Source organism: Podarcis gaigeae (genome assembly GCF_964106915.1).
Source record: "Podarcis gaigeae genome assembly, chromosome: 16".
Classification (NCBI taxonomy): domain Eukaryota; kingdom Metazoa; phylum Chordata; class Lepidosauria; order Squamata; family Lacertidae; genus Podarcis; species Podarcis gaigeae.
The window spans coordinates 12,829,383-12,855,477 of NC_139693.1; the positions used below are offsets into that span (position 1 = coordinate 12,829,383).

General features: G+C 46.4%; 1 protein-coding gene and 1 long non-coding RNA gene across 2 annotated transcripts; both read right to left on the minus strand.

Annotated features, from left to right (window-relative positions):
* Positions 1–1,011: 1,011 nt before the first annotated feature.
* OTUB1 (OTU deubiquitinase, ubiquitin aldehyde binding 1) lies at positions 1,012–17,337 on the minus strand. The gene is made up of 7 exons (XM_083716261.1): positions 17,183–17,337; positions 10,734–10,795; positions 8,408–8,506; positions 7,876–7,994; positions 4,268–4,352; positions 2,495–2,689; positions 1,012–1,457 (listed from the first exon to the last, which is right to left on the minus strand). The coding sequence occupies exons 1-7, from the start codon at positions 17,235–17,237 to the stop codon at positions 1,260–1,262; spliced, it is 813 nt and encodes a 270-aa protein (XP_083572387.1). The 5' UTR covers positions 17,238–17,337; the 3' UTR covers positions 1,012–1,259.
* Positions 17,338–18,953: 1,616 nt separating this feature from the next.
* On the minus strand, positions 18,954–26,095 carry LOC310833109. The gene is made up of 3 exons (XR_014558565.1): positions 26,012–26,095; positions 23,700–23,965; positions 18,954–19,278 (listed from the first exon to the last, which is right to left on the minus strand). It is a non-coding gene; the product is annotated as an uncharacterized lncRNA (long non-coding RNA).

The window sequence follows — 26,095 nt, forward strand, 5'->3', positions numbered from 1 at the left end:
AGCAAGGAGACTCTTCCAGTGAAGCAACACAACACTGGCGACAAAGACAGGGACCCCCTTTCCCAGTCCTGCAATTAGAGGCTTCCTGTTTGAAGAGACAGTTGCTAACCAAGCACTGAGTCAGCTGCTGAGGTGCCTTCCCCCAAGTCCCATAGCAACAGTGGCACAGCCACCATTCTGGGTCACATGCTTAGCCAGGTTCCAATTCCATGTCTCCCAGGAAAAACCCTTCTCTTGGCTCAGCTCTACCAACGAACCTCACTCTCCACTTTAAAAAAAAACCACACACAGTGGATGATTGCATTCCGAGGGAAGCCAAATTCTCTGCTGATAGAAAAACTGGTGATTTACTAAACTTCTTTAAAAAAACAAAAATAAGAAAAAAAAGTGGCAAGGAGTCTGGTGACAGGTTTGTGGGGCAGGAAAATATGCAAGGTTACAGAAAGATAGGTGGAAGACAGGTCACTGTGAATACACTAAACTTCTGGTCCCTGAACATCTGAAATCTCTACCCCCCCCCCCCTGCTTTCCCGGACTTTACCAGATGCTGTCTACTTATTTCTTTTTTTAAAAAAAAAATTGCAGCCTTGAGGAGTAGAATCTCTCCACTTAAGTGATTCAACATGCTGGCAACCAGAATCTGCACTGGCACACACTGAACCCTCACAATGATACTTTCGAAAAACCATCACTTGCTCACTCGCTTTTTAGGGGTGGGGGTTTGTACCAAAGCAAATCAATCATTGCTCACTCCATGAGGACAGAAAAGAGGAGGAAGAGAAAGGTTGCACCCAGTGCTTTTTTTCTGGGTGACGCAGAGGTACGCATACGCCTACACATTTTGTGAATCTTTGTACTTTTGTCCATTTACTGTATTTATTTCCCCCGATTTGAACTATAAAATGGTGATTTTCTTGAGTCAAAATGAGAGTACCCCTAAATATTATTTTAGAAAAAAAGCACTGGTTCCACCCCATAAAAGCCCTAGAGAGAAGCTACAGGCAAGGTAGATTGTTTCACCGGCATCCCCTTTAATAAAACACAGAAGAGTGTGAGTGTAACAACAAAAAAGAGGAAAAATATAATAATAACAAACCAAGTGAGCGAGATGGCAGCAAGAGCGATCACCATTTACAACCACAGACGATGCTGCCCGGCGGATGGGCAGGGAAACACGGGCGAGAAAGACAATGCGAGGCAGAGAGGAAGAAGGGGGGGGGCTTGGTGCACCGGCCAGACTGCCTCCCCCTGCCTCTCCTCTATTTATACAGGATGTCGTAGTGTCCCGGTCTGTACAGTAGATACACTTTGGGCTCCGAGCCCTCAGGGAAGATGTGGGGGTTGGTGGTGCCGCCCTCACCCCGGTCCATGTATTCCACCTGAATGGAGACGTTGAGGGCCTGGGCCAGCGCAATGATGTGGATGTGGTCGCTTTCCTTGCACATGGGCTCCACCTCCTGGAAAAGAGAGGAAAGGCACACAGAGCTGTTTACGCCCCTTGACAGTACCCACTTGAGAAAGATTAAGGCGCCTTGCAAGGCTCTGAAATCCCCACCTGAGTTGCCCTGCCCAGACCAGCCCCTCTCAGATTCCATGCACCCAAGCTATTCTGTGATCATGAGTCCTAGAAACCTAACTTTAATACTCAAGAAAAGCAACCAGGAGATTTCAAAGTTGCCAAGCAAGACACTAGATGCTAAGCTCTGTACTCGATGCAGTGATGTCACCCAGGTGGACTGTCCACGCTGCATCTTGTAGGCCACAGGCCAGATAGAGAACTGCACTGAACGCATGCAGATACCAGAATCCTCACCTCAGCAAAGGCTGGATACACACGGCACTAAACACCCCAACTGCTCCTGTGTTCGAATACCCAGAAGCCCATGGGTTAGCTGCTGCCACCCCTTGCTTAAAATAAGCTATCTTTGCTTGGGGGGGGGGCTCATTCCTGCCATGCTTGTGGTACTGTAGAACATTCTCTAATTATTTAACCTGAGGGAGTTGGCAGGCCTTCAGGGAGCAAAGGGGCTAATGCTCTTTCCCCTGAGATACATATTATGGTAGGGCCCACCCTATTCCTGGGGCTGCAGTTTTGTCCTGGGACCCCTCAGGGTGAAGGGCAAGTAATAAACTGAATGAATGGTGAGAACAACAGAATGAGGGAAAGAGCCTGATTACAAGACTTGTGCATTCTGCCACTACTGGGCCCCCTCAACGGCCAGTTTTAAGCAGACTCTACCTAGATGTTCCTCCCCTTTTCAATGTGTGCTAGAACTAGGATTCCCAGAAAAAGAAAGCAGAAATGTTTAAAAGCTTCATAGGGAAATTACAGCTATGCAGACTCGCAGATCCTGCCAGGAAAGGTCTGTATGGCCAAAGCAGAATGGTCACCTCAAGAGGGCCAGGAGAGTGAATGGAAAGTGTATGTGTATGTGTAAAAAAATTTGTCTCGTCCTGGTAAGAGATGTCCTTCCCCTGCCTCCACGCTCCTGACCTGCTGGCAAAACTCTTTTATGCTGCGTCCTCCCTCGATGAAGTGCTCAAAGAACTTGTTCTCGCGTTGCAGGTACCCAGACGTGAGCAGCCGCAGGTACACAACAAGGTAATCCGAGGTGCTCTGGTCGTTGAAAGAGGCCAGCAGGTCTGAAACCGTGGTTTGCTTCTCCACTTGTTCAATCAGATCCATAAACTACAGGGATTAAAGAGAGAGAGAGAAAAGGTCAAAGAAAAGCACCCACAGCTGGCTGTGTAAGCCAGTGGTGAGGAAACAGTGGGGAAGGGCTTTAACTTGGTGGCACAACATCAGACTCATTTATTAATATTTCAAAACTCTCTGAACGGTGCGCCATCTAAAACAAACAACGTATCATTAAAACAAAAAGCCTAAAACCACTAAGAGAGCAATACAAAAACACGCAATAGCAAGCAAAACAAGTTCAGAGGCCTCAAACACATGTAATCTTATAGGTCTGGGAAAGCCTGGGCAGAAAGACACATTTTCACAAGATGTACAGAAGGTCCCAGGTTCAAGCTCTAGCAGCACCAGGAAGGACTGGGAAAGGCTCCTGGTCTGAATACCTGGAGAGTTGCTGTCAGTCAGTGTAGACAACACAGAGCTAGAAGAACCAAGGGCTTCCTATGTTCCTCCAGATGTCCAGGTGCCCATCTTCCCTTCAACAACATCTGGAGGGCCTGACGGTCTCCCCACCCCTGGTATCTTAGCAGGTATGGCTGGCACCAGGGTCTCCCTGGCAAAGTACTGCTTGCTGCCCCAACAGGGGAGGGGGCCCTGTGGTGATGCTGGAGCCGCGATTTACGGCAGCCACTTGTGAGCCATCCATCCTTTTGATTTTCCCAGAATGCCCCACTGTAGCGGCATAAAACAGCAGACACCTGGGAGCCGCCTGCTGCCAAAGAAAAAGGGGATCCGGGAGGCTGGACGGGCACTTGGGAGGCCCGCGGGTGTTTTAAGCACCAATACTACTTGCACTTGGAAAGAGGCAGAAGAGGACAACTGAAGTGGACAATGGAGTAGACCACCATGCCAACAAAGAAAGGTTGAGGTTTATGACTACTGAAACACAGACAGTGAAGTGCCTTTATTCCCAAATTCTTCCAATCTCAAACTATCGCTCAAGTGTCCTGTCCCCACCCCTCCCCTTCATGGCCTTAGCACAGGCGTCGGGGATATTTTCCAGCCCAAGAGCTGCAATCCTTTCTAAACAATCTTCCATGGGACTCCTACCTGTGGTGGGCGGGGCCAGAGGCAAAAGTGGACAGAGCAACGAATGTGAATAAAGGTAACTGGCAAGTTATGCTTTCAGCGTTATGCGCTCAGCAATCTATCAACCAACCAACCAACCAACCAATCAATCAATCAATCAATCAATAAAAAAAATGGAGCAAAAAGGGGGTGGGTGTTGGGGGGGCAAGGAACTTTGGCAATCGAACCTGCCATTGCACCCAGTGTGTTTTACTATACTTGATTTTGCCTTTATGCACTCCCCGTAACATAACCCCTGTGTAAGCTAAGAGTCGCCTGCATTGCTTTTGTACAGTAGGCTGGTTTTACACACAAACCCCTCTCTACCCAGGAGACTAAGGGCCATTATCTGAGTTCAAGGACATATTCCAGAAAGGCAAAAAAAATTACAGAAGGCAAAAACTTCCAAGAAGGGTGTGAAGTGTGGCCTGAGCAAAGTCCCAAGGGCCAGGCAGAGAGGACTGGAAGGCTGCATTTGGCCTGAGGTTTCCCACCCTGGCTTACCGTGTTGTGGAAGTCCTCAATGGTGAATTCCGTGAAGCCCTGCGAAACCAACACTTCCTTGCTTTTGGCAGCCACCTCTTTGAAGCTGTGCACAGCAAAATAAACAAGTACAGAATAAGTAATTCTAGTAAAGCAAGAATCTTTGCACTGCAAATTCCAATGACCCAGCGTTCAGTAATGGGCTGAGAACTGCCAAGTATAGTTTCATTGACAGCGCTGACCACCCCCCTGCATCCCAAGAGACTCCCTTATCCAAGATGTAGCCAGTAGGTCACTTTGTTCTGCAGAGAAGCTTCTCCTTCCAGTTCCAGAAGGATCAGAAGCCCCCTCTCTGCAGTAACTCAGAGCAGGACTTTCCGTGTGGCTGCCCCTGTTCTGCGAAACGGCATCCCTGTGGAGATGCACTCTCTGGAAACAACAGAAGACATCTTTGTTCCGTCAGCTGGATGAATGTCTCTCTGTTGTGGGTGTCTACTTGGTAATGTTTTTATATTTATCTGATCTTACTTCCTGCGTTGCTTTTAAGGTTTAGCTGTTTTTACTGAGATGTGTTGTTGTTTGTTGTTTAGTCGTTTAGTCGTGTCCGACTCTTCGTGACCCCATGGACCAGAGAACGCCAGGCACCTCTGTCCTCCACTGCCTCCCGCAGTTTGCTCAAACTCATGCTGGTAACCTCGAAAACACTATCCAACCATCTCGTCCTCTGCCGTCCCCTTCTCCTTGTGCCCTCCATCTTTCCCAACATCAGGGTCTTCTCCAGGGAGTCTTCTCTTCTCATGAGGTGGCCAAAGTACTGGAGCCTCAGCTTCACAATCTGTCCTTCCAGTGAGCACTCAGGGTTGATTTCCTTCAGTATGGAGAGGTTTGATCTTCTTGCAGTCCATGGGACTCTCAAGAGTCTCCTCCAGCACCATAATTCAAAAGCATCAATTCTTCGGTGATCAGCCTTCTTTATGGTCCAGCTCTCACTTCCATACATCACTACTGGGAAAACCATAGCTTTAACTATACGAACCTTTGTTGGCAAGGTGATGTCTCTACTTCTCAAGATGCTGTCTAGGCCTGTCATTGCCCTTCTCCCAAGAAGCAGGCGTCTTTTAATTTCGTGGCTGCTGTCACCATCTGCAGTGATCATTGAGCCCAAGAAAGTAAAATCTCTCACTACCTCCATTTCTTCCCCTTCTATTTGCCAGGAGGTGATGGGACCAGTGGCCATGATCTTCGTTTTTTTGATGTTGAGCTTCAGGCCATATTTTGCGCTCTCCTCTTTCACCCTCATTAAAAGGTTCTTTAATTCCTCCTCACTTTCTGCCATCAAGGTTGTGTCATCTGCATATCTGAGGTTGTTGATATTTCTTCCGGCAATCTTAATTCCGGCTAGGGATTCATCCAGCCCAGCCTTTCGCATGATGAATTCTGCATATAAGTTAAATAAGCAGGGAGACAAAATACAGCCTTGTCGTACTCCTTTCCCAATTTTGAACCAATCAGTTGTTCCATATCCAGTTCTAACTGTAGCTTCTTGTCCCACATAGAGATTTCTCAGGAGACAGATGAGGTGATCTGGCACTCCCATTTCTTTAAGAACTTGCCATAGTTTGCCGTGGTCGACACAGTCAAAAGCTTTTGCATAGTCAATGAAGCAGAAGTAGATGTCTTTCTGGAACTCTCTAGCTTTCTCCATAATCCAGCGCATGTTTGCAATTTGGTCTCTGGTTCCTCTGCCTCTTCTAAATCCAGCTTGCACTTCTGGGAGTTCTCGGTCCACATACTGCTTGAGCCTTCCTTGTAGAATTTTAAGCATAACCTTGCTAGCGTGTGAAATGAGTGCAATTGTGCGGTAGTTGGAGCATTCTTTGGCACTGCCCTTCTTTGGGATTGGGATGTAGACTGATCTTCTCCAATCCTCTGGCCACTGCTGAGTTTTCCAAACTTGCTGGCATATTGAGTGTAGCACCTTAACAGCATCATCTTTTAAAATTTTAAATAGTTCAGCTGGAATGCCATCACTTCCACTGGCCTTGTTATTTGCAGTGCTTTCTAAGGCCCATTTGACTTCACTTTCCAGGATGTCTGGCTCAAGGTCAGCAACCACACTACCTGGGGTATACGAGACATCCATTTCTTTCTGGTATAATTCCTCTGTGTATTCTTGCCACCTCTTCTTGATGTCTTCTGCTTCTGTTAGGTCCTTTCCACTTTTGTCCTTTATTGTGGAAATCTTTGTACGAAATGTTCCTTTCATATCTCCAATTTTCTTGAACAGATCTCTGGTTCTTCCCATTCTATTGCTTTCCTCTATTTCTTTGCATTGCTCGTTTAAGAAGGTCTTCTTGTCTCTCCTTGCTATTCTTTGGAAATCTGCATTCAATTTCCTGTATCTTTCACCATCTCCCTCGCATTTTGCTTGCCTTCTCTCCCCCACTATTTGTAAGGCCTCATTGGACAGCCACTTTGCTTTCTTGCATTTCCTTTTCATTGGGATGGTTTTCGTTGCTGCCTCCTGTATAATGTTACGAGCCTCCATCCATAGTTCTTCAGGCATTCTGTCCACCAAATCTAAATCCTTAAACCTGTTCCTCACTTCCACTGTGTATTCATAAGGGATTTGACTTAGATTGTATCTTACCGGCCCAGTGGTCTTTCCTACTTTCTTCAGTTTAAGCTTGAATTTTGCTATAAGAAGCTGATGATCTGAGCCACAGTCAGCTCCAGGTCTTGTTTTTGCTGACTGTATAGAGCTTCTCCATCTTTGGCTGCAGAGAATATAATCAATCTGATTTCGATGCTGCCCATCTGGTGATGTCCATGTGTAGAGTCGTCTCTTGTGTTGCCCCTTCATGGATCACTGCCTTGCCGTGGCGAAGGGGCTTGAAGAACTCAGAGAAGCTATGAACTATGCCGAGCAGGGCACCCAAGATGAACAGGTCATAGTGGAGAGTTTTGACCAAACGTGATCCACCTGGAGGAGGAACCGGCAAGCCACTCCAGTATCCCTGCCAAGAAAACTCCATGGACAAAGACTGAGATGTGTGGAAGGCGATAAATAAGTAGGAGCATCCCAGAGACAAAGCAGAGACATCACCTTGCCAACAAAGGTCCGTATAGTTAAAGCTATGGTTTTCCCAGTAGTGATGTATGGAAGTGAGAGCTGGACCATAAAGAAGGCTGATCGCCGATGAATTGATGCTTTTGAATTATGGTGCTGGAGGAGACTCTTGAGAGTCCCATGGAAACTGCAAGAAGATCAAACCTCTCCATTCTGAAGGAAATCAGCCCTGAGTGCTCACTGGAAGGACAGATCCTGAAGCTGAGACTCCAATACTTTGGCCACCTCATGAGAAGAGAAGACTCCCTGGAAAAGACCCTGATGTTGGGAAAGATGGAGGGCACAAGGAGAAGGGGACGACAGAGGACAAGATGGTTGGACAGTGTTCTCGAAGCTACCAGCATGAGTTTGACTAAACTGCGGGAGGCCGTGGAAGACAGGAGTGCCTGGCGTGCTCTGGTCCATGGGGTCACGAAGAGTTGGACATGACTAAACGACTAAACAACAACAACAAATCCCAGAGACACACCTCACACACACACCCCGCCGCACGTCCTACCGTTGGAGCTCCTTGCCATCCTCCAAGAGTGCCTCAAGATGGGAGAAGCCAAATGCCCGATAGAAACAGTTGCCGTCTGGCCTCGTCTTCCGGATGAATGCATACTTCTGCAGCAGATCCTGTGCAGGGAGAATGGAGGAGGTGGGTTAGCATCCGACTGACTTGGTGGCCTAGAGACAGAAACAGAATAAATGTCCTGTCTTCTAAAAGCAGACCTCAGGGTACTTTCCCCTCTTGAACCCCAATGACGCAGGAAGCTGCCTTGTACCAAGTCACACCACTGGTACATCTAGCTCAGCATTGTCTACACTGACTGGCAGCAGCTCCCCAGGGCTTCAGGCAGGGAATCTCCCCCAGCCCTACCTGGAGAGGCCACTGGGGATTGAACCTGGAATTGCCTGCATGCAAAGCAGTGCTCTGTCCCTGAGCGACGGCTGTTCCCCTTTCCTCATGGAGGAAGGGCTCCACCCCATTCCTCCATTTCAGCTGCCCTCCACAGCCCATGCGCTGGAATGGTTGTGGTCCTTGTTACCTTGATCTTCTGCTGGTAGACGTGGTCATCATCAGCGTATTCCTTGTACAGGACAGACAACTCCATCCTTTCTGAGACGAGAGGATTCTGGACGGCTATCTGCAGAGAAGCAGGTTGGCACGTGAGAGGTGCAGAACAGAAAGGAGAGCACAGAAACACATATTTTCATATGGGGGAGGTGGGCAGCTTAAAAAGGACCAGCCTTTTATTTAAAGCACCAGCTTGGTTGCCACGGGCGATCAGGAGTGGTATGCAGGCGAGTGAGTGGGCTGGCAGAGGAGGATGGAGTGAACTGGCTCTCCTCTGTACTCCAAGTAGAAACCAAGCCCAGAAGAGGGGAGCCCCGCTCTCAGCATTCAGCATAGAAATGGAGGATTGTTTAGAAGTTCCAACAGTAAGCAAAATTTCCCTCTTGAGCTGCAGGGGCTACGTGGGGCTTCATAACCAGATGTTCTGAATTACGGTCCCGGGGGTATAAAGGCTTGCTTTTATTGCAAGTAGACACAGTTCTGTTGTTGCAACAACCCAATTCTGTCCATGCCGATGTAGGGGTAACGCTCCGTATAGCGAAGGCAAACCTCGCACAAAGATATGCCACAGCATGTCTGGGAGTGTTACACTTGCTTTCTCTGACCTTTTGCCTTCTTGGCTGGAAGATAGGGTTTTCCCCTTGACCTTTTGTCCTTTCGCAAACTGCTTGCTTAGACATATCACTTGGCTGGAGCATGACGAGTAAAGCAGACGTTATCAAGTATCAGGGGAGCTTTTGGGGGGAGCACCTGTTGACACGTGTATTGCTAAGGCTGGAAATGTGCTTTGCTGGAAATATGTTAAAGTTCAGAGTGGTTTCACAACTGCTTTCCAACTGTTGATTTTTGCTAATAAAAGAGGCTCTGCAAAGCTAGCTGATAGCTTGCTTCAGCACAGCTCACTCGCATCATCAACCCTTATTTCTACAGCCTCTTTGCAAAATACATTAATCAGGAAGCTGGAAACTTCCATTTAAAGCAGGGGCCCAGGACCTCCCTATCTGGCCCTCAAGACTGTGAGGGGGCCACACCGCCCTCACCCAAGCCCTCCGCCAATGCAGCATCCTTGAACTGTGAGAATGGTTCTTGCTTGCTTTGATGTTCACAAGCAAAGAGAGACCATTGCCTTCTCCATGACTAGAAGGTCCTTCTACTCAAGAGTCACATCCACTGCTCCGTTCACCTCTGCCTTTGGCATCGCCCACCTCTTCGCCTCCAGCCCTGCTCACCACTGGCCTCCCCCACCCCCCACCAATTTAAAAACAAGAACTTCCCCTTAGGACAGGTCTGGGGAATTTTTGGACCTGAGCTACAACTCTCATCAGGCCCACAAGCGTAGCTTAGCAACAGGGGTGGTGGGGGTTATAGCTCAGCAGTATCTAGAGGGCCAAAGGGTCCCCAAACCTGCCTTAGCTATTTGAAAATTGCGCCTGCATAGCATGGTGCTGATGATGCCCAGGTTGCAGGTTCGATCCCCCATAAAGGACAGCTGCATGGTCCAGCATTGCAGGGGGCTGGACTAGATGAATTCCAACTTTACAATTCAATGAAAATCAACTAGCTCAGTGTTTCCCAACCTTGTGCCTCCAGCTGTTTTTGAACTACAACTCCCATCATCCCTGACTAGCAAGACCAGTGGCAAGGGATGATGGGAATTGTAGTCCAAAAACAGCTGGAGGCACAAGGTTGGGAAACACTGAACTAGCTTGCCCTGACTGGAATGTGTGAAGCGGCCATCCCAGGCGCAACACCACAGAAAAGAATGCAATGGGTCGTAAGAGCCTGGCTGCAGGATCAAGCCATCAGGATTAGCCGCCATTATAGCCTTATCCTCCATGAACCTGCCTAGTCCTCTTTTAAAATAATCCAAATTGGTGGCCATCGCTTCTTCTTATGGGGAGTGAATCCCAGAGTTTCACTCTGCTTAACGCAGAGCTTTAAGGGAGCCAGCACCGCAGAGCCAGCTCCAGTTATCAAGCACGGAGAAATCAAGGAGGAATGTAGGTGCATTTGTGAACCAGCCCTTAGTTTCACACATGTTGAGATTACTTGGGAATCATGGGGTTAGTCACATCAGGCTGCTACCAAGCTTTCCGGAGAGATTCTAGGATGTGACAACGGAAGGAGTACATTGTTAAGTCCAGCATATCTGTACACAGTTGGAATCTATAAGACGGGATGGGCTGTGAATCTGAATGAACGGGTACAATTTTTTTGTGGTTGCTTGCTGCTCATGCAGCTGAACACAAAGCAGGCAGGACCACACAGGCCAACCTCTTATGTTCACAAGGGCTCACCTCCTGCTGAATTCGATCCTGCTGTGCCATTATGGCTTCATCATAGGCCAAGCAATTCACTCCTGCGGGCGGGAAAAAAGAGAGAGAAGATAATAATGAAGTTGAGAAAGGTCCCTTTGCACCAGTGCAGTCTTGACAGCATTAACAATGATCTTTTGGCACACACACACAAAATGTAAAATTTGCTTTTTCACAGTATGGCTCAAGACAAAAACGATGCCTAAGTTCCTAGTCCTCAGGGCTTGAAAATACAATAATGACAACAAAGTCAAAGGATCAGAAGCAAGACAGCAATTAGAGAAAGAGCTAAGCCTGTTACAATTTTCAGCTGCAATTGATTCTGACATCTCTAGAGCAGACAAGGGTCAATTAATTAATTCTTATCATTCAGCACATCTCTTCTTGTACAATACAGGGTACTTTATGGTCCTGATTGCAACATCTCATCACACTTTAAAACCTCTGCAGGGCAGTGTTTCAGAACTGCAGGAAGCACACAGCTTTAAACCGCCAAATCTAAAGCTTAGCCTCATCAAATACAAAACGGAAAAAAGAAGACACCCTCGCAAACGAAGCTATGCCGGTTTATGTTCAAGGACATGCAATGCCATCGCACCTTCACCGCAGCTCTTGTGCCCGCAACCACGCTTCCGACACAGAGCCCCCAGGGCTGAGCAAGTGGCCCATCCCCGCCTTATTAGCATGACAAGCTGCATTGGGTACCATGTTTTTGCAACAACAGACGCTGCCGCTGCCTCCCTTTTACAGCCAGGCTCCAGCGGGGTATCCATTTGAAAAGGCAGAGAGAGAGAGAGAGAGAGAGAGAGAAGCCCAGTTGCTGCAGAAACCCAAGCAGCTCCACACCACTACACAAAAAAGAAAAGAAAAGAAAAGAGGAAAATAGTAACACCGCAGCCTGCTGTGCGGAAGTTTTTATCTGCTTTGTAAGACAGGCAGTGCAGGTTCTCAGCTGCTTCCTCCAGCAGCATCAATTGCTCACAGCAGCTGCCAACGCTGCAGAAAAATCAGGAAACCTGATCTGGGCCAGTTCCATATCATACATCATCCAGAGAGGTGTCCCAGCTCCCAGCCTGCTAGGATGCTACCGCAGTGAGGCTGAGACTCACAACTGCAACTCTTTCTCATGCAGTTGGTTTTGCAGGCTTCACATCCCTGCCTACTCCCCTCCCCCCCCCCCCGAACCTCTTCCCTCCCAGGCCACAGAAAGGTAGTGGAATTGGACTCAATTTACTTCAGACTTCCTTCCAAAACTGGATCAGCCAACACTCAGGCCAGATTTTCTTGGCAAAAGATGAGTTAATGAATCCTCAAAGGGCAGGAGCTACGTGCAGGACTTGTTTAAGAAAGGGGGGGACACAATGTATATTACCGTGCAATCTGGGTCAAATGGTTGACACGCAACTCCGAAGGGGCAAGTGTGATTCAAGAGAGCAGCTATTTTCAGGGTCTGGAATTAGTATCCCGTTATTAAGTAGGAGCTTGCAAGCCCCAACAGGAATGAATTTGGGGATCAGGGGCTCTTCCGGTTGCCAACACAGGCAGGCAGCTATAGCAAGCAAAGTTCATGCTCTGATTTACAATCAGCAAGGTACAAGATGAAGGGTAAAAGAACACAACAGCCCACACCACGGGCATGTTCACCCCTTCCCTGCCTAGAGTTGCCAACTTTATTGGCCCTTCTCAGGTGCCTTTGACGCAGAGACTGAGCTTTTCTTGGGATGGAGTAAAGCAGTGGAGAAAGCTCAAGATGCTTAATTTTCTTTGTGTGAGTCTACTTAAAAGCCCATGTCCAGGGCTACTTAACATGTTGGCAACCTGGCCCTGAACCAACTGCGAATTCAGGAACTTCTTACACAACATATATTAAGATGAACTCAATCAAGATTCCATTTTAAAGGGGGACATGCTGTCAGAAAGGCGGAACTGTCAGAAGAAACTGTCAAAGCAGATGAGCAATAATAAAGCAAAGTTCATTCCAGGGCAAGAGTGTCTCATTCTGGGAGGGATTATCACATCAACCAAAATGGGGTTCTCAGGCACCTGGAGGGAGTGGAGTCTGAATGCAGGCACCTTCTGGAGAACCTGTGGCCCTGCTCTTCTTGTTGGACTCCAGCTCTCCAGCGGCCAAGAACTACATTTCAGCCCAACATTTGGGAAACTGTAGCTCAGTGATTGAGGCTCTGAGGCACAATCCCTAGCATCTCCAGGTAGGGCTGGAAACATCTCCAGAACAACACCCACTAGAACCACTGCCAGTCAGCGTAAACAATACGGAGCTGGTTAAACCAATGGCAGCTTCCTATGTTCACATCAGGTTCCCCACCTGAGCAATAGATGCTCTCAAACACAGACAAGGGTCCGTGGTTGGTTTTTTTTTTTGAGAATGTGGATTCTCTCACCATGGCAGATGAGGCCTGGATTCCAAAGGGAAGCTGACTTGGCACAGACTGTTCATTAGGCAGAGATCCTATCCCTCTGCATCCCTTACCGGTTCCCCAACATGACAATGCACAAATATTATTATTTTCATACTGCACGTATGCAAACTGGGCAGCACTGCCTAAGAGACAATAGATGTGCATGTTAAGAGTGCTTTGGTGCAGATGGATTGTACACACCGAGTAAAAGTATACAGAAATCTCAAAGTGTCGCCAATGGGGCAGTTTCTCAACAGGGAAAGGGATATTTCCAACCCAGTGTCAAAAGGAGTAATTGTTTCTTTAAAATAGCAAAGGAGAAGTTTGTGGAGAGGAAGGATGTTTAGAAGAGGAACAAAGTATGTATATGGGCATAAGGGGATCAGCTTTGTTTGGGGCTCTTAACTGGAGCTGTCCCCTGGATCATTTTGGGAGAAAGGCAGAAGGAGAGTTCAAAGCAGGACTGGCTAAGCCGCCAGATGTTGTCAGAACTCCAGCTCCCTTCATCCCTGACCATCAACCATGTTGACAGGGGTTGACACCACCCGGAAAGCCACAAGTCCCCTCACCCCTGTCTTATTTCAGAAAAGGGGCAGTTGTGGGTTTAATCCCTAAAGTTTGGACATGCAAGATCCATGGAGGAGTGTGAAGTGGGAGATCAAATGAATGAATGTTTGGGGTGGGCATTTTCATGGTGTGTGTGCATGGAGGAGGAAGGCAGCAAGCACAAGTGAGGCAGGAAAGTGGGGAGGTACATCTTATGGAGATGTGGAATGTTTGTTACCTTTTGTTTTACCCTATCTTAGGCATGTCCAAAGTTCATTTTGGGGCCTAATCCAACTCAACAACTTTGGTTGGCTCTCATGCATGTACACTCCATCAAATCTGTCCCTCTTTGAAAAAAGTTTGGGCACCCCTGCCCTAGCTGGTGCTAAAGAAGGCAGTTCTTCTCCTGGAAAGGAGCTAACACGTGTGGCTGGGTGTATGTGTGAAATTCTACCCCTACATTTCTGCCTGTGTTAAGCTGCTGTTGAAAGATCAGTGGAGATGGGAAGAGAGAAACTGCAATACTATTGGACCAAAAGTGAATTCTACCATCCGGAAAGATCTCTGTTAAAACACATCTCTGCCCATTTTCCTTTGCTACCTCATATGCTGATTACTCCCTTCCTGAACATATATTAGATCTCCCATCCTATCTCCTCTCAAAACTCAGAATTTCTATTAAACCTTTGGTTTAATGCCATAATATTCGTTCCCAATTCTGATCCCGCTTAAGAACATATAACTGCATTGCTCCTATTTCATTCCAGACTACATTCCTTTCTCCTTCCCCACTGACAGATTGTAAACATATTGGGAATGTAGACCTGTATTCTGTTGACCAAAAAAAAAAAATGTATTGCACCATGCACACATAGATAATGTAAGGCTTTTGGTGTTAGTCTCCATTATTATTATTATTATTATTATTATTATTATTATTAAGGTCCAGTTGCAGCTTTACTGTTTAGAATGATTTTATTAAAAGAGCAGGAACTTTCAGATATGATTACTTACTATGTCAACAGCTGGAATTCTCAATCAGCATCTGATGAACTACGCAAGTTGTTATGTTTCTTCAATTTTAAGGGGTTGCAGTATTTTTTAAAGTGTGTAAATGTTAGAATGAGGGAGAGGAAGTGTCCTGTGTGGTGACTTAAAGATGAGCAGGTTTACTGTGGCATAAATTTTTGAAGCACTTCACTGGGTGCCTCAAGTGGGCTCAAGTTTATGAACACTTCTCCAACAATAAATACATTCATCTTTAAGGTGTCACTAGGCTCTTGTCAGTAAGTTTGATCCTATTCTTTTTGGACTCAGCCAAAATCAGGATTCTCTTACTACCTGTCCTAAATAGGCAAAGCAAGAAATGTTAATTATCACGCAGCTCCTACGGTTATGAATGGTCCTCACATACACATCTTTAGCTTTGAACAGAATATTACAGGCAATGCCGCGTGCTTCTTGTTGCCTTTTGATCCCAGATTACCATTTTTGCCCATTCATTCATCATGTATACCCATCGGCCAACTGAGGATAGAATTTCATGTGTTTAATAAATTGGCCTTCTGCTGTGGCATCTGCCACAATAAATCTAGTTAATCATTGATGTACTATGCTGGTGTTGCTAAAATTGACATGGTTGCTCCTCTGTAATCGGTCACTCTAGCAAACATCAAAGGAAGTCCCTGCTTCTTCAATTAGTTTTAGAACTCAATGCTTGCACATGTTTACTAAGAAAGCAGTCCCAGGTCAGTGTCTTTAGGATTGCGGTCTCAATGTGTATGCTAAGGGGTAGGAGGGCTGTGGCCCTCCATAAGTCCCTGGACAACAACTCACCTCATTCCCTACTCATCTGTAATGCTGGCTAGCCCTGAGGAGTTGTGAGTGCAACAACACCTGAAGAGTCATGGGTTTCTCAGCCCTAATTGACCCAAGCAATCCTTGGAACATACAAAGGTCCCTTATACTGAGTCGACCCTTTGGTCAATCTAGCTCAGTATTGTCCACAATGACAGGCAGGTTTCAGGCAGGAATCTCTCCCAGCCCCACCTGGAGAGACTGGGAGTTGGACCTGGGATTTCTGCATGCAATGCAGCAGATGCTCTACCATTGAGTTACAGCCATTCCTTGCAGCATGAACTTACACTTGCTTCCTCAAAATTAACCTCCGCTACCTTCAGCAGGGGGACGCAGGTGGCGCTGTGGGTTAAAGCCTCAGCGCCTAGGACTTTCCGATCGAAAGGTCGGCAGTTCGAATCCCTGCGGCGGGGTGCGCTCCCGCTGCTCAGTCCCAGCGCCTGCCAACCTAGCAGTTCGAAAGCACCTCCGGGTGCAAGTAGATAAATAGGGACCGCTTACCAGCGGGAAGGTAAACGGCGTTTCCGTGTGCGGCTCTGGCTCGCCAGATGCAGCTTTGTCACGCTGGCCACGTGACCCGGAAGTGTCTCCGGACAGCGCTGGCCCCTGGCCTCTTGAGTGAGATGGGCGCACAACCCCAGAGTCTGTCAAGACTGGCCCGTACGGGCAGGGGTATCTTTACCTTTACCTTTTACCTTCAGCAGGGTGGGTGGGTGTGGGTGGTTGTGACCATTAGGGAAGTGTGCACAGAAGTCCAACCCTTTTATCAATTTTGATTCATTCCAACAGGTACGTTGACAGCACACTAACAGGAATAATTGTTTTAGATTCAGGTAGGTAGCCGTGTTGGTCTGACAGTCAAAATACATTAAAAATATATATATAGTAATAATTGTTTTTAGGCAAGAGCGGAGATGGGCTTGAGCAGCTCATTCGGCAGAGCATGAGACCTTTAATCTCAGGGTCGTGGGTTCGAGCCCCACTTTGGGCAAAATATTCTTTAATTGCTGGGGGTTGGACAGGATGACCCTCGTGGCCCCTTCCGACTTTACAATTCCGAACATTTAAGGATTGAGGAATTCTGCGTGGGGAGAGGATAATAATAAAGCCCTTAAGTGCAAAAATGCTCCCTTTCCCTCCAGGTGTTTTTTTCCCTGAGGGCCAGAGGAGCGTTTCTATGGAAGCCCATGTGGGAGTGAGGAGCCTGGCCTTGGACGATGTGTCTCCCCCGTCCTGCTCAGAGGTGGGGGGAGGGGGGGAGAGAGAGAAGAGGCGGGGCCAGAGAGGACGGAGGGGGCGCCGTTGCCATGGCGACCGGAGGCGGAAGGACGGGGTCCACTCGGCGGCGGCAGCGCGCGGGCGCCGTTGCCCAAGAGACCGCGAGGCCTCCTCGGGAGGAGAGCGCGGAGGGGGCGGCCAAGCACGTTTCTGCTCTGGGCCAGGCAGGGAAGGAGGGAGGGAAGGAGGCGCTGCTGCTGGAATGAAAGAGCTTCTCCCTCAGAGGCGGGAAGCGACGCTGCCACAGAGGGAAAGGAGGCCGCGCCTGCGCACTCGCCGTCCCGCCGCCGGCGACCCCGAGGGAGGCTCCCCCACCCCGCCCGCCATTACCGTCCGTGTCCCCGCCGAGGGGCTCCGGCTGCTGCTGAGGCTCCTCCGCCGCCATCTTCGCGCTTGCAACCCCGCAGAGAAGCGCTTCCGGGTTGCTTTCGGGGGACACCGGAAGCACTTCTCTCTCGCGCGCCCTCTCTTTCCTAGCAACCGCTACTCGCTCCTCACATCCATGGACACACGCTAATTGGGAAGCTCCGCCTTCTCTCAAATCCACCCACCTTATCTTCTTCTTCCCCAGCTAGGAAATCTTTTTTTTAAAAAAAATAAAAATCACGCTGTTGCTGTGACGTCATCACAACAATCCGCAGCACGTGCGCCCGGCTATGACGTCACCAGTGTGCCGCCACTCCTCCTCCTTCACGTGTGGATGGATCGCAAAATGAGTTCACAAAGCATCGCTGTTTCTCTTCCTTTTTTAAAAAACGACAAATCAAAATGCACAGCTGTGTCTATCGATTAGTTTAAAAGGTGGGGTAGGAAATAACGGGTTGTAGTAATGTTTGCCCTGCTAGGAGTAGACTTATTTGGGAATAATGGGCATGGCTACTTTCCAGTCAAAACCGCCTGGAATAATAGAACTGTAGAGTTGGAAGGGACCACGAGGTCCATCTAGTCCAACCCTCTGCAATGCAGGAATCTTGGCCAAGGGGGCGGGGACCTCAAACCCATGACCTGGAGGTGAGTCTTATGGATAGTGTGGTGCTGATAAGCCAAGGTTGCAGGTTCCATCCCCATATGGGTACAGTTGCATATTCCTGCATTTCAGGAGGGCAGACTAGATGATCCTCAGGTTCCCTTCCAACTCTACAATTCTATTATTCTATGACTGGTTCTACCAACTGAGCTGTCCCAGGTGTGGCCCTACCTTAGGCCTGCTTGTTTCAATGAGTCTTCTCTGCATATAATTTAGTTAAGATAAAACTTCATACTTTTGTAATAGGGTTGCGGAAACTTTTTCAGCCCAAGGACCATATTCCCTTTGGGACAACTTTATGAGGCCACATTGCAGTGGTGATTAGGGTCAGAAGCAAAAGTGAGTGAAGCAGCAAGTGTAAATTTTAGCATTGTGAAAGCAGGGTACTTTTTACACGCACATTCTGTCCTCTAACCAGGGAAGCAAGAGACATGATCAGAACTCAATGACACATTCCAGCAGGCAAAAATATTCAAGGAGAGTGCAAAGCAGGGCTAGTGATGGGTGTGGCCTAGGGAGAGTTCTGAGGGCCTGCTAGAGAGGCCTGGAGGGCCACATTTGGCCCACAGCTCTGAGGTTCACCACCCCGCTTCATATGGGCCAGCTGTCTCCCACCGCCATAAATCTCTGTCACAAGGAAGCATGCAAAAATATTATTTGATGTTTGAGTTACATTGTTTCCCAAGGTTTTTCTTTTCCCCCACTCCCCCAAAATTATTCTTTTACTCTCATCATCACTTATAATGTGATTCTCATTCTGCCAATGCCTGGCCATGTTTTATCAGGGTGAAATGGGTCCTTGTACCTGTTGCCTTTTCACACCCTCACTTTCAATGTGTTATATGTTAGTACCAATTTTAGTATACATTTACTCCTGTTTTTATTTTGCGATTTGATTCATCATATACTATCCTGATAATTCAGCAAATACTGGTGTATGAAGATAGAAGGTAGCACTCATTTCTCTCAACGCAGCAAAGAAATAGAAAGCTTTTCATCTTAAGTGTACCTAAAAGCCTGCAGAGGTATCAAATCTTTTTATTACAAAATGATAATAATGAAATAACGGTGAAACCTAATGAGAAACAGAGGAGAATCATTTTGTACAGCAGAAGTTATATACATATTCAGTGCCCCAACTTAATCCTTCTGACATGGAAGTGTTTGCCTTACGAACATTCTTTAGCATTGAAAGCTTCAAGGTTTGCAAAAAGAAGACGAATGCAGAGGGCAAGGAGGAGGAAGAGACCGGAGCAACCTTGCTAGAGACAAGAGCAAAACGCAGTTCATATTGGTGCTTGTGAATGTGTATGGAATTTCATACGGCAGGTTGTTGCGGCTCTTAATTTATCCAAAGAGATGTTTGCTTCATGGATACACCAGAATCCTGGTAACAGAACTGTAAGAAAGGAGGAGGAAAAAATAGTTTAGCAGAAAGAAAACACTGCAGATCTTTAAAAAAACAAAACTGCACATTGAGATCAAAGGCATATGCCTCACAGTGACCCTTTCGCGAAGGCGAAACTGTAGTAGGACTAGTCTTCCTCTCTTGTTTTAGTTAATCTTATTTCTCTCATAGCATTTCAGGTTCCTTCTAAGAAGGTTCACTTAGCATGGAATTTACCACTGCAGGATGCCACATGACCATTTCAATGCCTGTAAAAAGCAGCAGGTTAACAAAAGGGCACCTCCAGTTGACCTGTTTAGCAAGCGTTCATCCTGATATGTTTGCACAAAGCTTATGCAGACGTTAGATTATATCCAGTCTTTATTGAGCATTTGCTCCAATTTCTCTGTGGGAAGAATAAAGGGTAACAAGTATTCTTCCTGCATCTGTCCTTATTTGCTTGCACGGTGGTCAGACATCTTCTCATTAATCATTTATTCTTCCTACACTTTCTAGTACATTTCACTGTCACTTTCCTAACCACAAAACATCCATTTCTTTCCTTCTTTTTAAGCGGGATTGTCGAGCTAAGGCGACTTAAGTGCTTTAATTACACAAACCTAACTTTCTCAATATCTGCTTGAATTCCTTCTACACAATGCCGACAGTCTAGAGGCAGCCAAATTTGTGGAGAAAGGTATATTTATGACCCATGGCATCTAAATGGAACTTCCATGTACAAGTGAAATGTACCTGTGAACAGCTGCTGCTGAGGCAAATGCCATGGAGGGCGGGGGAGGCTGTTGCTTTCACAGTAGGAAATAGATTGTAGAAAAGGAGGAGGTGCTCATAAGTATGGTTATGGAAACTCCCAGTTTTAAAACAATACATCCAAATAAAAGACATGTGCAGCTTCCTAGCTGACCTACGGGTCACAGCACATAGCTGTCATAGATTCATATATTTGTAGAGTTGGAAGGGATCCTGAGGATCATCTAGTCCAACCCCCTGCAATGCAGGACTATGCAGCTGTCCCATAATAATAATAATAAATAATAAATCCCCATACGGGAATTGAACCTGCAGCCTCGGCAGTTTCAGCACCGTGCTCTATCCAGTCATGATCTTCCCAGTTGCTTGTTTCAGTATTAATCATTCGCAGCTTGGCCTTTTGATTTAGTGATGCTACTTCATAAAGAATAGCCAAGTCAATTACAATTCATCCCAACCTCTCACCCCTTTCCATAATTTGACACACAAAAAAATCCAGTTTTGTGGGAGATAACTTACACATCTTCTCATTATCTGCCATTTTGCAAAAAAGGTACAAAGCCCCATATGTATTCCACAAGACAGATAAGGAAGCTCATTTATTTTATTTTATTTTTAAAAAATGGATTTTAACAACGTTCCAATCTGCGTTAATTGGTTTTGTAACAGATCGGCACCGTCATTAGCACTCATTAATCTGCTCGTTCACAGCTATCTCGAAGCCCAACGGAATGTTGTTTCCCATATTAACCAGGAGGTCAGATGAGATTAATGCAGGGTTACCTGTAATTAGTAAACATTTATTCAGATTGTAAAAGGTAAAAGCTTGACACACACACACCCTTCCGCAGGCACTCTATGTAGTAATTGGTCGTTTTATGATTACTTTGAAGAAACACTTGGATGGAAACAGAAGCCAAATTAAAATAAGACATATGAATACAGCATTTAAATGCCGTTAAGGTCAAATACTGATTTACCTGCATTAGCTCATGCAGATTTATTTATTTTTAAAGATCCTGCCAGTTTAGTAGAGCAGCAAAAGTGAAACCAGATGATAATTATGTAGCAGGAAAATTCTTTAGAAGGACAGTTGGAGAAACTTGACATTTCCAGACAAAGATCAATACAGCAATTACTCGATGATTGCTGAACAATTTAAAATGCAGAAAAGTCAAAGTACTTGTTAACAGCAGCAAAAGAAGTGTACGAAGGTATCTGAGAAATGATAAGATCTGAAGGGAATGGATGACCAGAAATAAAAGAATAAAGTCTTAAAAAGCACAAATTTCCAATAGAAACTTGTAGATGGCTTCAGATTAGCTAAGGCAGGGGTGGGGAATCAGCAGCCATAGGCCCTTGGGTATGCCCACTAAGCCTCCCCTTTGGGTCCCACAAGGCCATTTTGCCCAAGCTACGCCCACCTGTGGGTGTTATGTACTGGGCCAGCAGGGGGATACTGTAGATAGTTATGCAAATGAAGGATCGAAAAGTGATGTTCAGTGATTGGATAGTTTTGTATGCAAATGAAGGATCGAAAAGTGACGTTCAGTGATTGGATAGTTTTAGAAAATGGCAACAGTTGCATTGTTCTGGAGCTCTATATAAGCAGGCTGACTGAGCTCCTCAGCCTAGTTCTGTTCTGGCATCTGAATAAAGAAGAGCTGTTTAAAGAATCGCTGTGTCGTCTGACATGTTCACCCACAACTTAACAGTGGGGCAGGTAATGGCGCAGCTGGACCAGAAGTGGGGAAGCAAAGCCACATGTAGTGTGTGTGTGTGTAAGCACGCAGTGATCAACTAATTTTCAAGGCTTGCAAAGCGTTCTGTCATGATAACAAATATAATGAACTGATTTGACAATTGTTTCAGGTCGCATCCACACCATACATTTAAAAGCACATGGCTTCCTTCCTACTCTAATAATCCTGGGAACTGTCATTTACCCCTCACAAAGCTACAATTCCCAGCACCCTTAAACTACAGTTCCCATTCTTCGAGGGGTAAGCTACAGCGCTTATAATTCTTTGAAGGAAAGAATGTGCTTTAAAGGTACGGCACATACGCAACCTCAGGGAACGTAAAAACATACCTCCGGCATTTCAGAGGGGGAAAGGGTTGTGAGCTCAGCTTCGCCTCTTATTCCACACTGCTGAGGACAGGAAGGGGTCCCCCCCCCGGCTTGTTTTCATTTAGCTCTGCAGCAGTCTGTTCAACACAGATTTAAAAGCCAGAACTGTTTGTTCTTTTGGCTTATATATTAGAAAAACAACAGCGCACAGTTGTCTGACAGTATGTCACCAACAGTTCAAAACATACTTTGGCTCTTACAATGTGGGAGATGCAGGCTGAGGATAAAGGACACATTCATTTCCCCTCAAAAGTTGGCTTCTAAGGGAGGAACAGGACCCAAAGCGGATGAGAATGGGAGTAGGTTTATTTACTTACTTACTTACTGAATTGCTCCATTGATAGCCCACCTTTCCTGCAAGGAGCTAAAGGTGGTCTGCTCTCCATATTTCCCTCACAACAACCCCACGAGGTAGGCTTGGCTGAGAGACTGATGTTGTCCCAACATTTTCCAGTGAGCATCAAGGTTGAATGGGGATTTGAATATTGGTCTCCCAAATCCTAGTCCAGCAGCCTAACAGGGGAACTTTTTTGAACCAAGGGGCCATGTCTAGGGCTGTGCAATAAATCGTCATACAGTCAAACATCGGTTCCCGAATGCCTCCGTTATAGTATGTTTCGGCTCCCAAACGCCAAAAACCCGGAAGTAAATGCTCCGGTTTTCGAACATTTCTTGGAACCCAAACGTCTGATGCGGCTTCCGCTTGAGTGCAAGAAGCTCTTCCAACCAGTCAGAAGCTGCGCCTCAGTTGTCGAACGTTTCAAAAGTTGAACAGTCTTCCGGAAAGGATTACAACTGAGGTTTGGCTGTACTGTTGAATACCTTGATTACCGGTATTGAAATAACATTGTGGTAAGTGTTTCAAAAAGGCAGTATACCTGTGAACAAAAGGTGGACACTTAACAGCTTCTCAGGGGTAAGCTCAGCTGAACCCATACTTTAGTTAGGTACTTTGCAGGTAATTTGCAGGCACTGTGTCTCCAGCTTTGTTTGCTCTCTGCCTCCTCCCTCCTAAGAAATGCAGATAAGGCCTCACACAAACCAGCAAACTCTTTTAGTTTCACCGGTATCTTCCCACTTGTTGTTGTTGTTGTTTAGTCCTGTCTGACTCTTCGTGACCCCATGGACCAGAGCACGCCAGGAACTCATATGCCTGTTGTCTTTGTCCATGGAGTTTTCTTGGCAGGGATACTGGAGTGGCTTGCAGGTTCCTGCTCCAGGTGGATTACGTTTGGTCAAAACTCTCCACTATGACCTGTCCATCTTGGGTGGCCCTGCACGGCATAGCTCATAGCTTCTCTGAGTTATTCAAGCCCCTTCGCCAAGGCAAGGCAGTGATCCAGGAAGGGGATCTTCCCACTTAGAGCTCAGCTATTTATGCAGAGTCTGCTAACAATCCAGGAGGAACCCCTCACGACTGGACTTCTTTCTTTTTTGCCACCTGGGACCTTCTGCATGGAAAGCAGATGTCCTGTCCCTGAGCCCTTTGCCCTTACCCATACTTGGGAGGCTGGGAGAAGGGAAGACTTACCAAAGGGGAAGACTCAGCCATGGCAGGCCTACAAGGGCTTCTTCAGTCGGAAGGAGTCTACTTTGGACGAGATGGGCCTGCCCTTATAGAAGCCAATGCGTTCGCGTCTCTTGGGCAGGGTGTGGTACAATCCCAACCTCTCTTCTATACTCCTCTTCTCCTGCTGGCTCCTCAGAGGGGTCTGGACCGCTCTGGGAGCTTCTGGGATTTCTTGAACGGAAGCCTCCGTGTCATCAGGTGTGGCGTTGGCTTCCAACATGGTGTCCCTGGGAGGAAAAGGAGCACAGTGGAAGGAAGCAAAAAACCAACCAACCCAGAAGTGAGATTTAACCCTCAGGCTGAAAAAGGTGGTCCAGCCGTGTTTTAGTCACTTGCCTCCCCTGTAAATGGAGCATGAAACTGAAATACTATTTGCAAGTCATTTTTTAAAAAAGGAAGTTGCCAACACAGAGCATTGCTTGGACCAAGGAAATAGGACTTGCCTGTGACATAGCACCCTGTATTCCAATATGTTGTTGGACTACAACTCCCATCATCCCTGACTGGCTAAAAATAGCTAGGGAAGATGGTATTTGGAGTCCAACATTTGGGGACCCAAGAACACCAATATAACTAATGAAACAGGAGTTGGCCAAACCATGACACTACGGCCATCGGCAGGAGAGTAACTTATCGTATTGATTTATGTGCCAAGAGTCTGTCACCGCTCCCTGTTGCTTGCAAAAGATGGGAAGGAGTGAAAGCTGGGCTTTCTGAAACTTTTCACAAAACTTTACTATACCAAGCAAAAAAGTGAACCATCGGTGGAGCTACCATCTTGCTATATAAGAGCTAGTTCGTTTTCCTGTGAGGAGGCTCCTAAGGCATCCTCAATTCACATGAAAAACTCAAGAACATTTCTGCCTCAAGAAGAGCTCTGCTGGATCAAGTCACGTGCCCACCTAGTCATAGAACTGTAGAGTTGGAAGGGACCCCAAGGGTCATCTAGTCCAACCCCCTGCAAGGCAAAAATCTTTCCAGCCTCTTGTTCTCATTATGGACAACCGGATGACTGTGGGAATCCCACAAACTGGACCTGAGTGCAACCACAATCTTCCCACTATACTATACTGCTGCTAAGAGGCTAGATTCCCAGGATATGGTCCTAAAAACACATGATCTGTCTAGCAAGCTTGCTAATGCAAAGCTCATCTTTGTCCTGATACCACCAGGATGGAAGACTGGAAGCCCCACATACGCCGTCTTGAGCTACATCTTGGGCAGAAGGCAAAATATAAAATGTAATGAATCATAGCCAAGCAAAGCTAAATGTCTCTTTAACCAGAGAATGACTTAGACCCACACAACTGCGCCACCTGCTGCCAATGAGAGGCAACACACTTTCAATGCATTTTACCAATTTATCCCAATACAGTGGTACCTCGGGTTACATACGCTTCAGGTTACAGACTCCGCTAACCCAGAAATAGTGCTTCAGGTTAAGAACTTTGCTTCAGGATGAGAACAGAAATCATGCTCCGGCAGTGCGGCAGCAGTAGGAGGCCCCATTAGCTAAAGTGGTGCTTCAGGTTAAGAACAGTTTCAGGTTAAGTACGGACCTCCAGAATGAATTAAGTTCTTAACCCGAGGTACCACTGTATGACGGGAAGTCGAAACTCATTTTAAATGAAAAAGAAACTGCTGCTAAAAAGCTTGCAGGGCACCGTCTTTTTTTTTTTTTTTGCCAAACTTTAAAATTTCCAAATAAAAGAGCGTGCTCTAAACAATCATTAGATTCAGAACAGCAGAAGGAAAGTAACATGTCATCATAAAAAACACCCTATCCTGTTTTTGAAAACTAAAAAAAACAACCAGGGAGTGGGGGGGCTGATTTGTTTCTTGATGAGTAGCTATGTCGGTCTATTACAAGACACTCAAAAGTTTCATGGCACCTTAGAAATGAACAACTTACTTAAATATATTTATCATCTTTCAATATTTTCCCAAAGCAGCATACAATACTGGAGGGGGGAAACAGCCTGGGGGAAATCAGCCAAAAACATGTACAACTTTAACAATATACTATACTGTATAATAATTGTAAGAAACCATAAGAAGCAAGTAATTACTAAGCAAGAAACCATAAAACCATCATATCTATTTCAGCAAGCCAACCGAGTCATGAGAGGAAGGCTGCAATGCTAGCCCTATTTACCTGGGAATAAACCCCTACTGCAAATCAGTAAAACTTAGCTTCTGACACAGACAAGTTAGCATTGTAACTTATATTAGATATGCACACATCTCTAAAGTGTTGAACACAAACTACCTACATAAAAATGTCTTTAGAAACTGCACTGCTTGAATGAAGTTGCAAGAAAACACCCAACAACACTTGTATAAAGAGCATTTAGGTT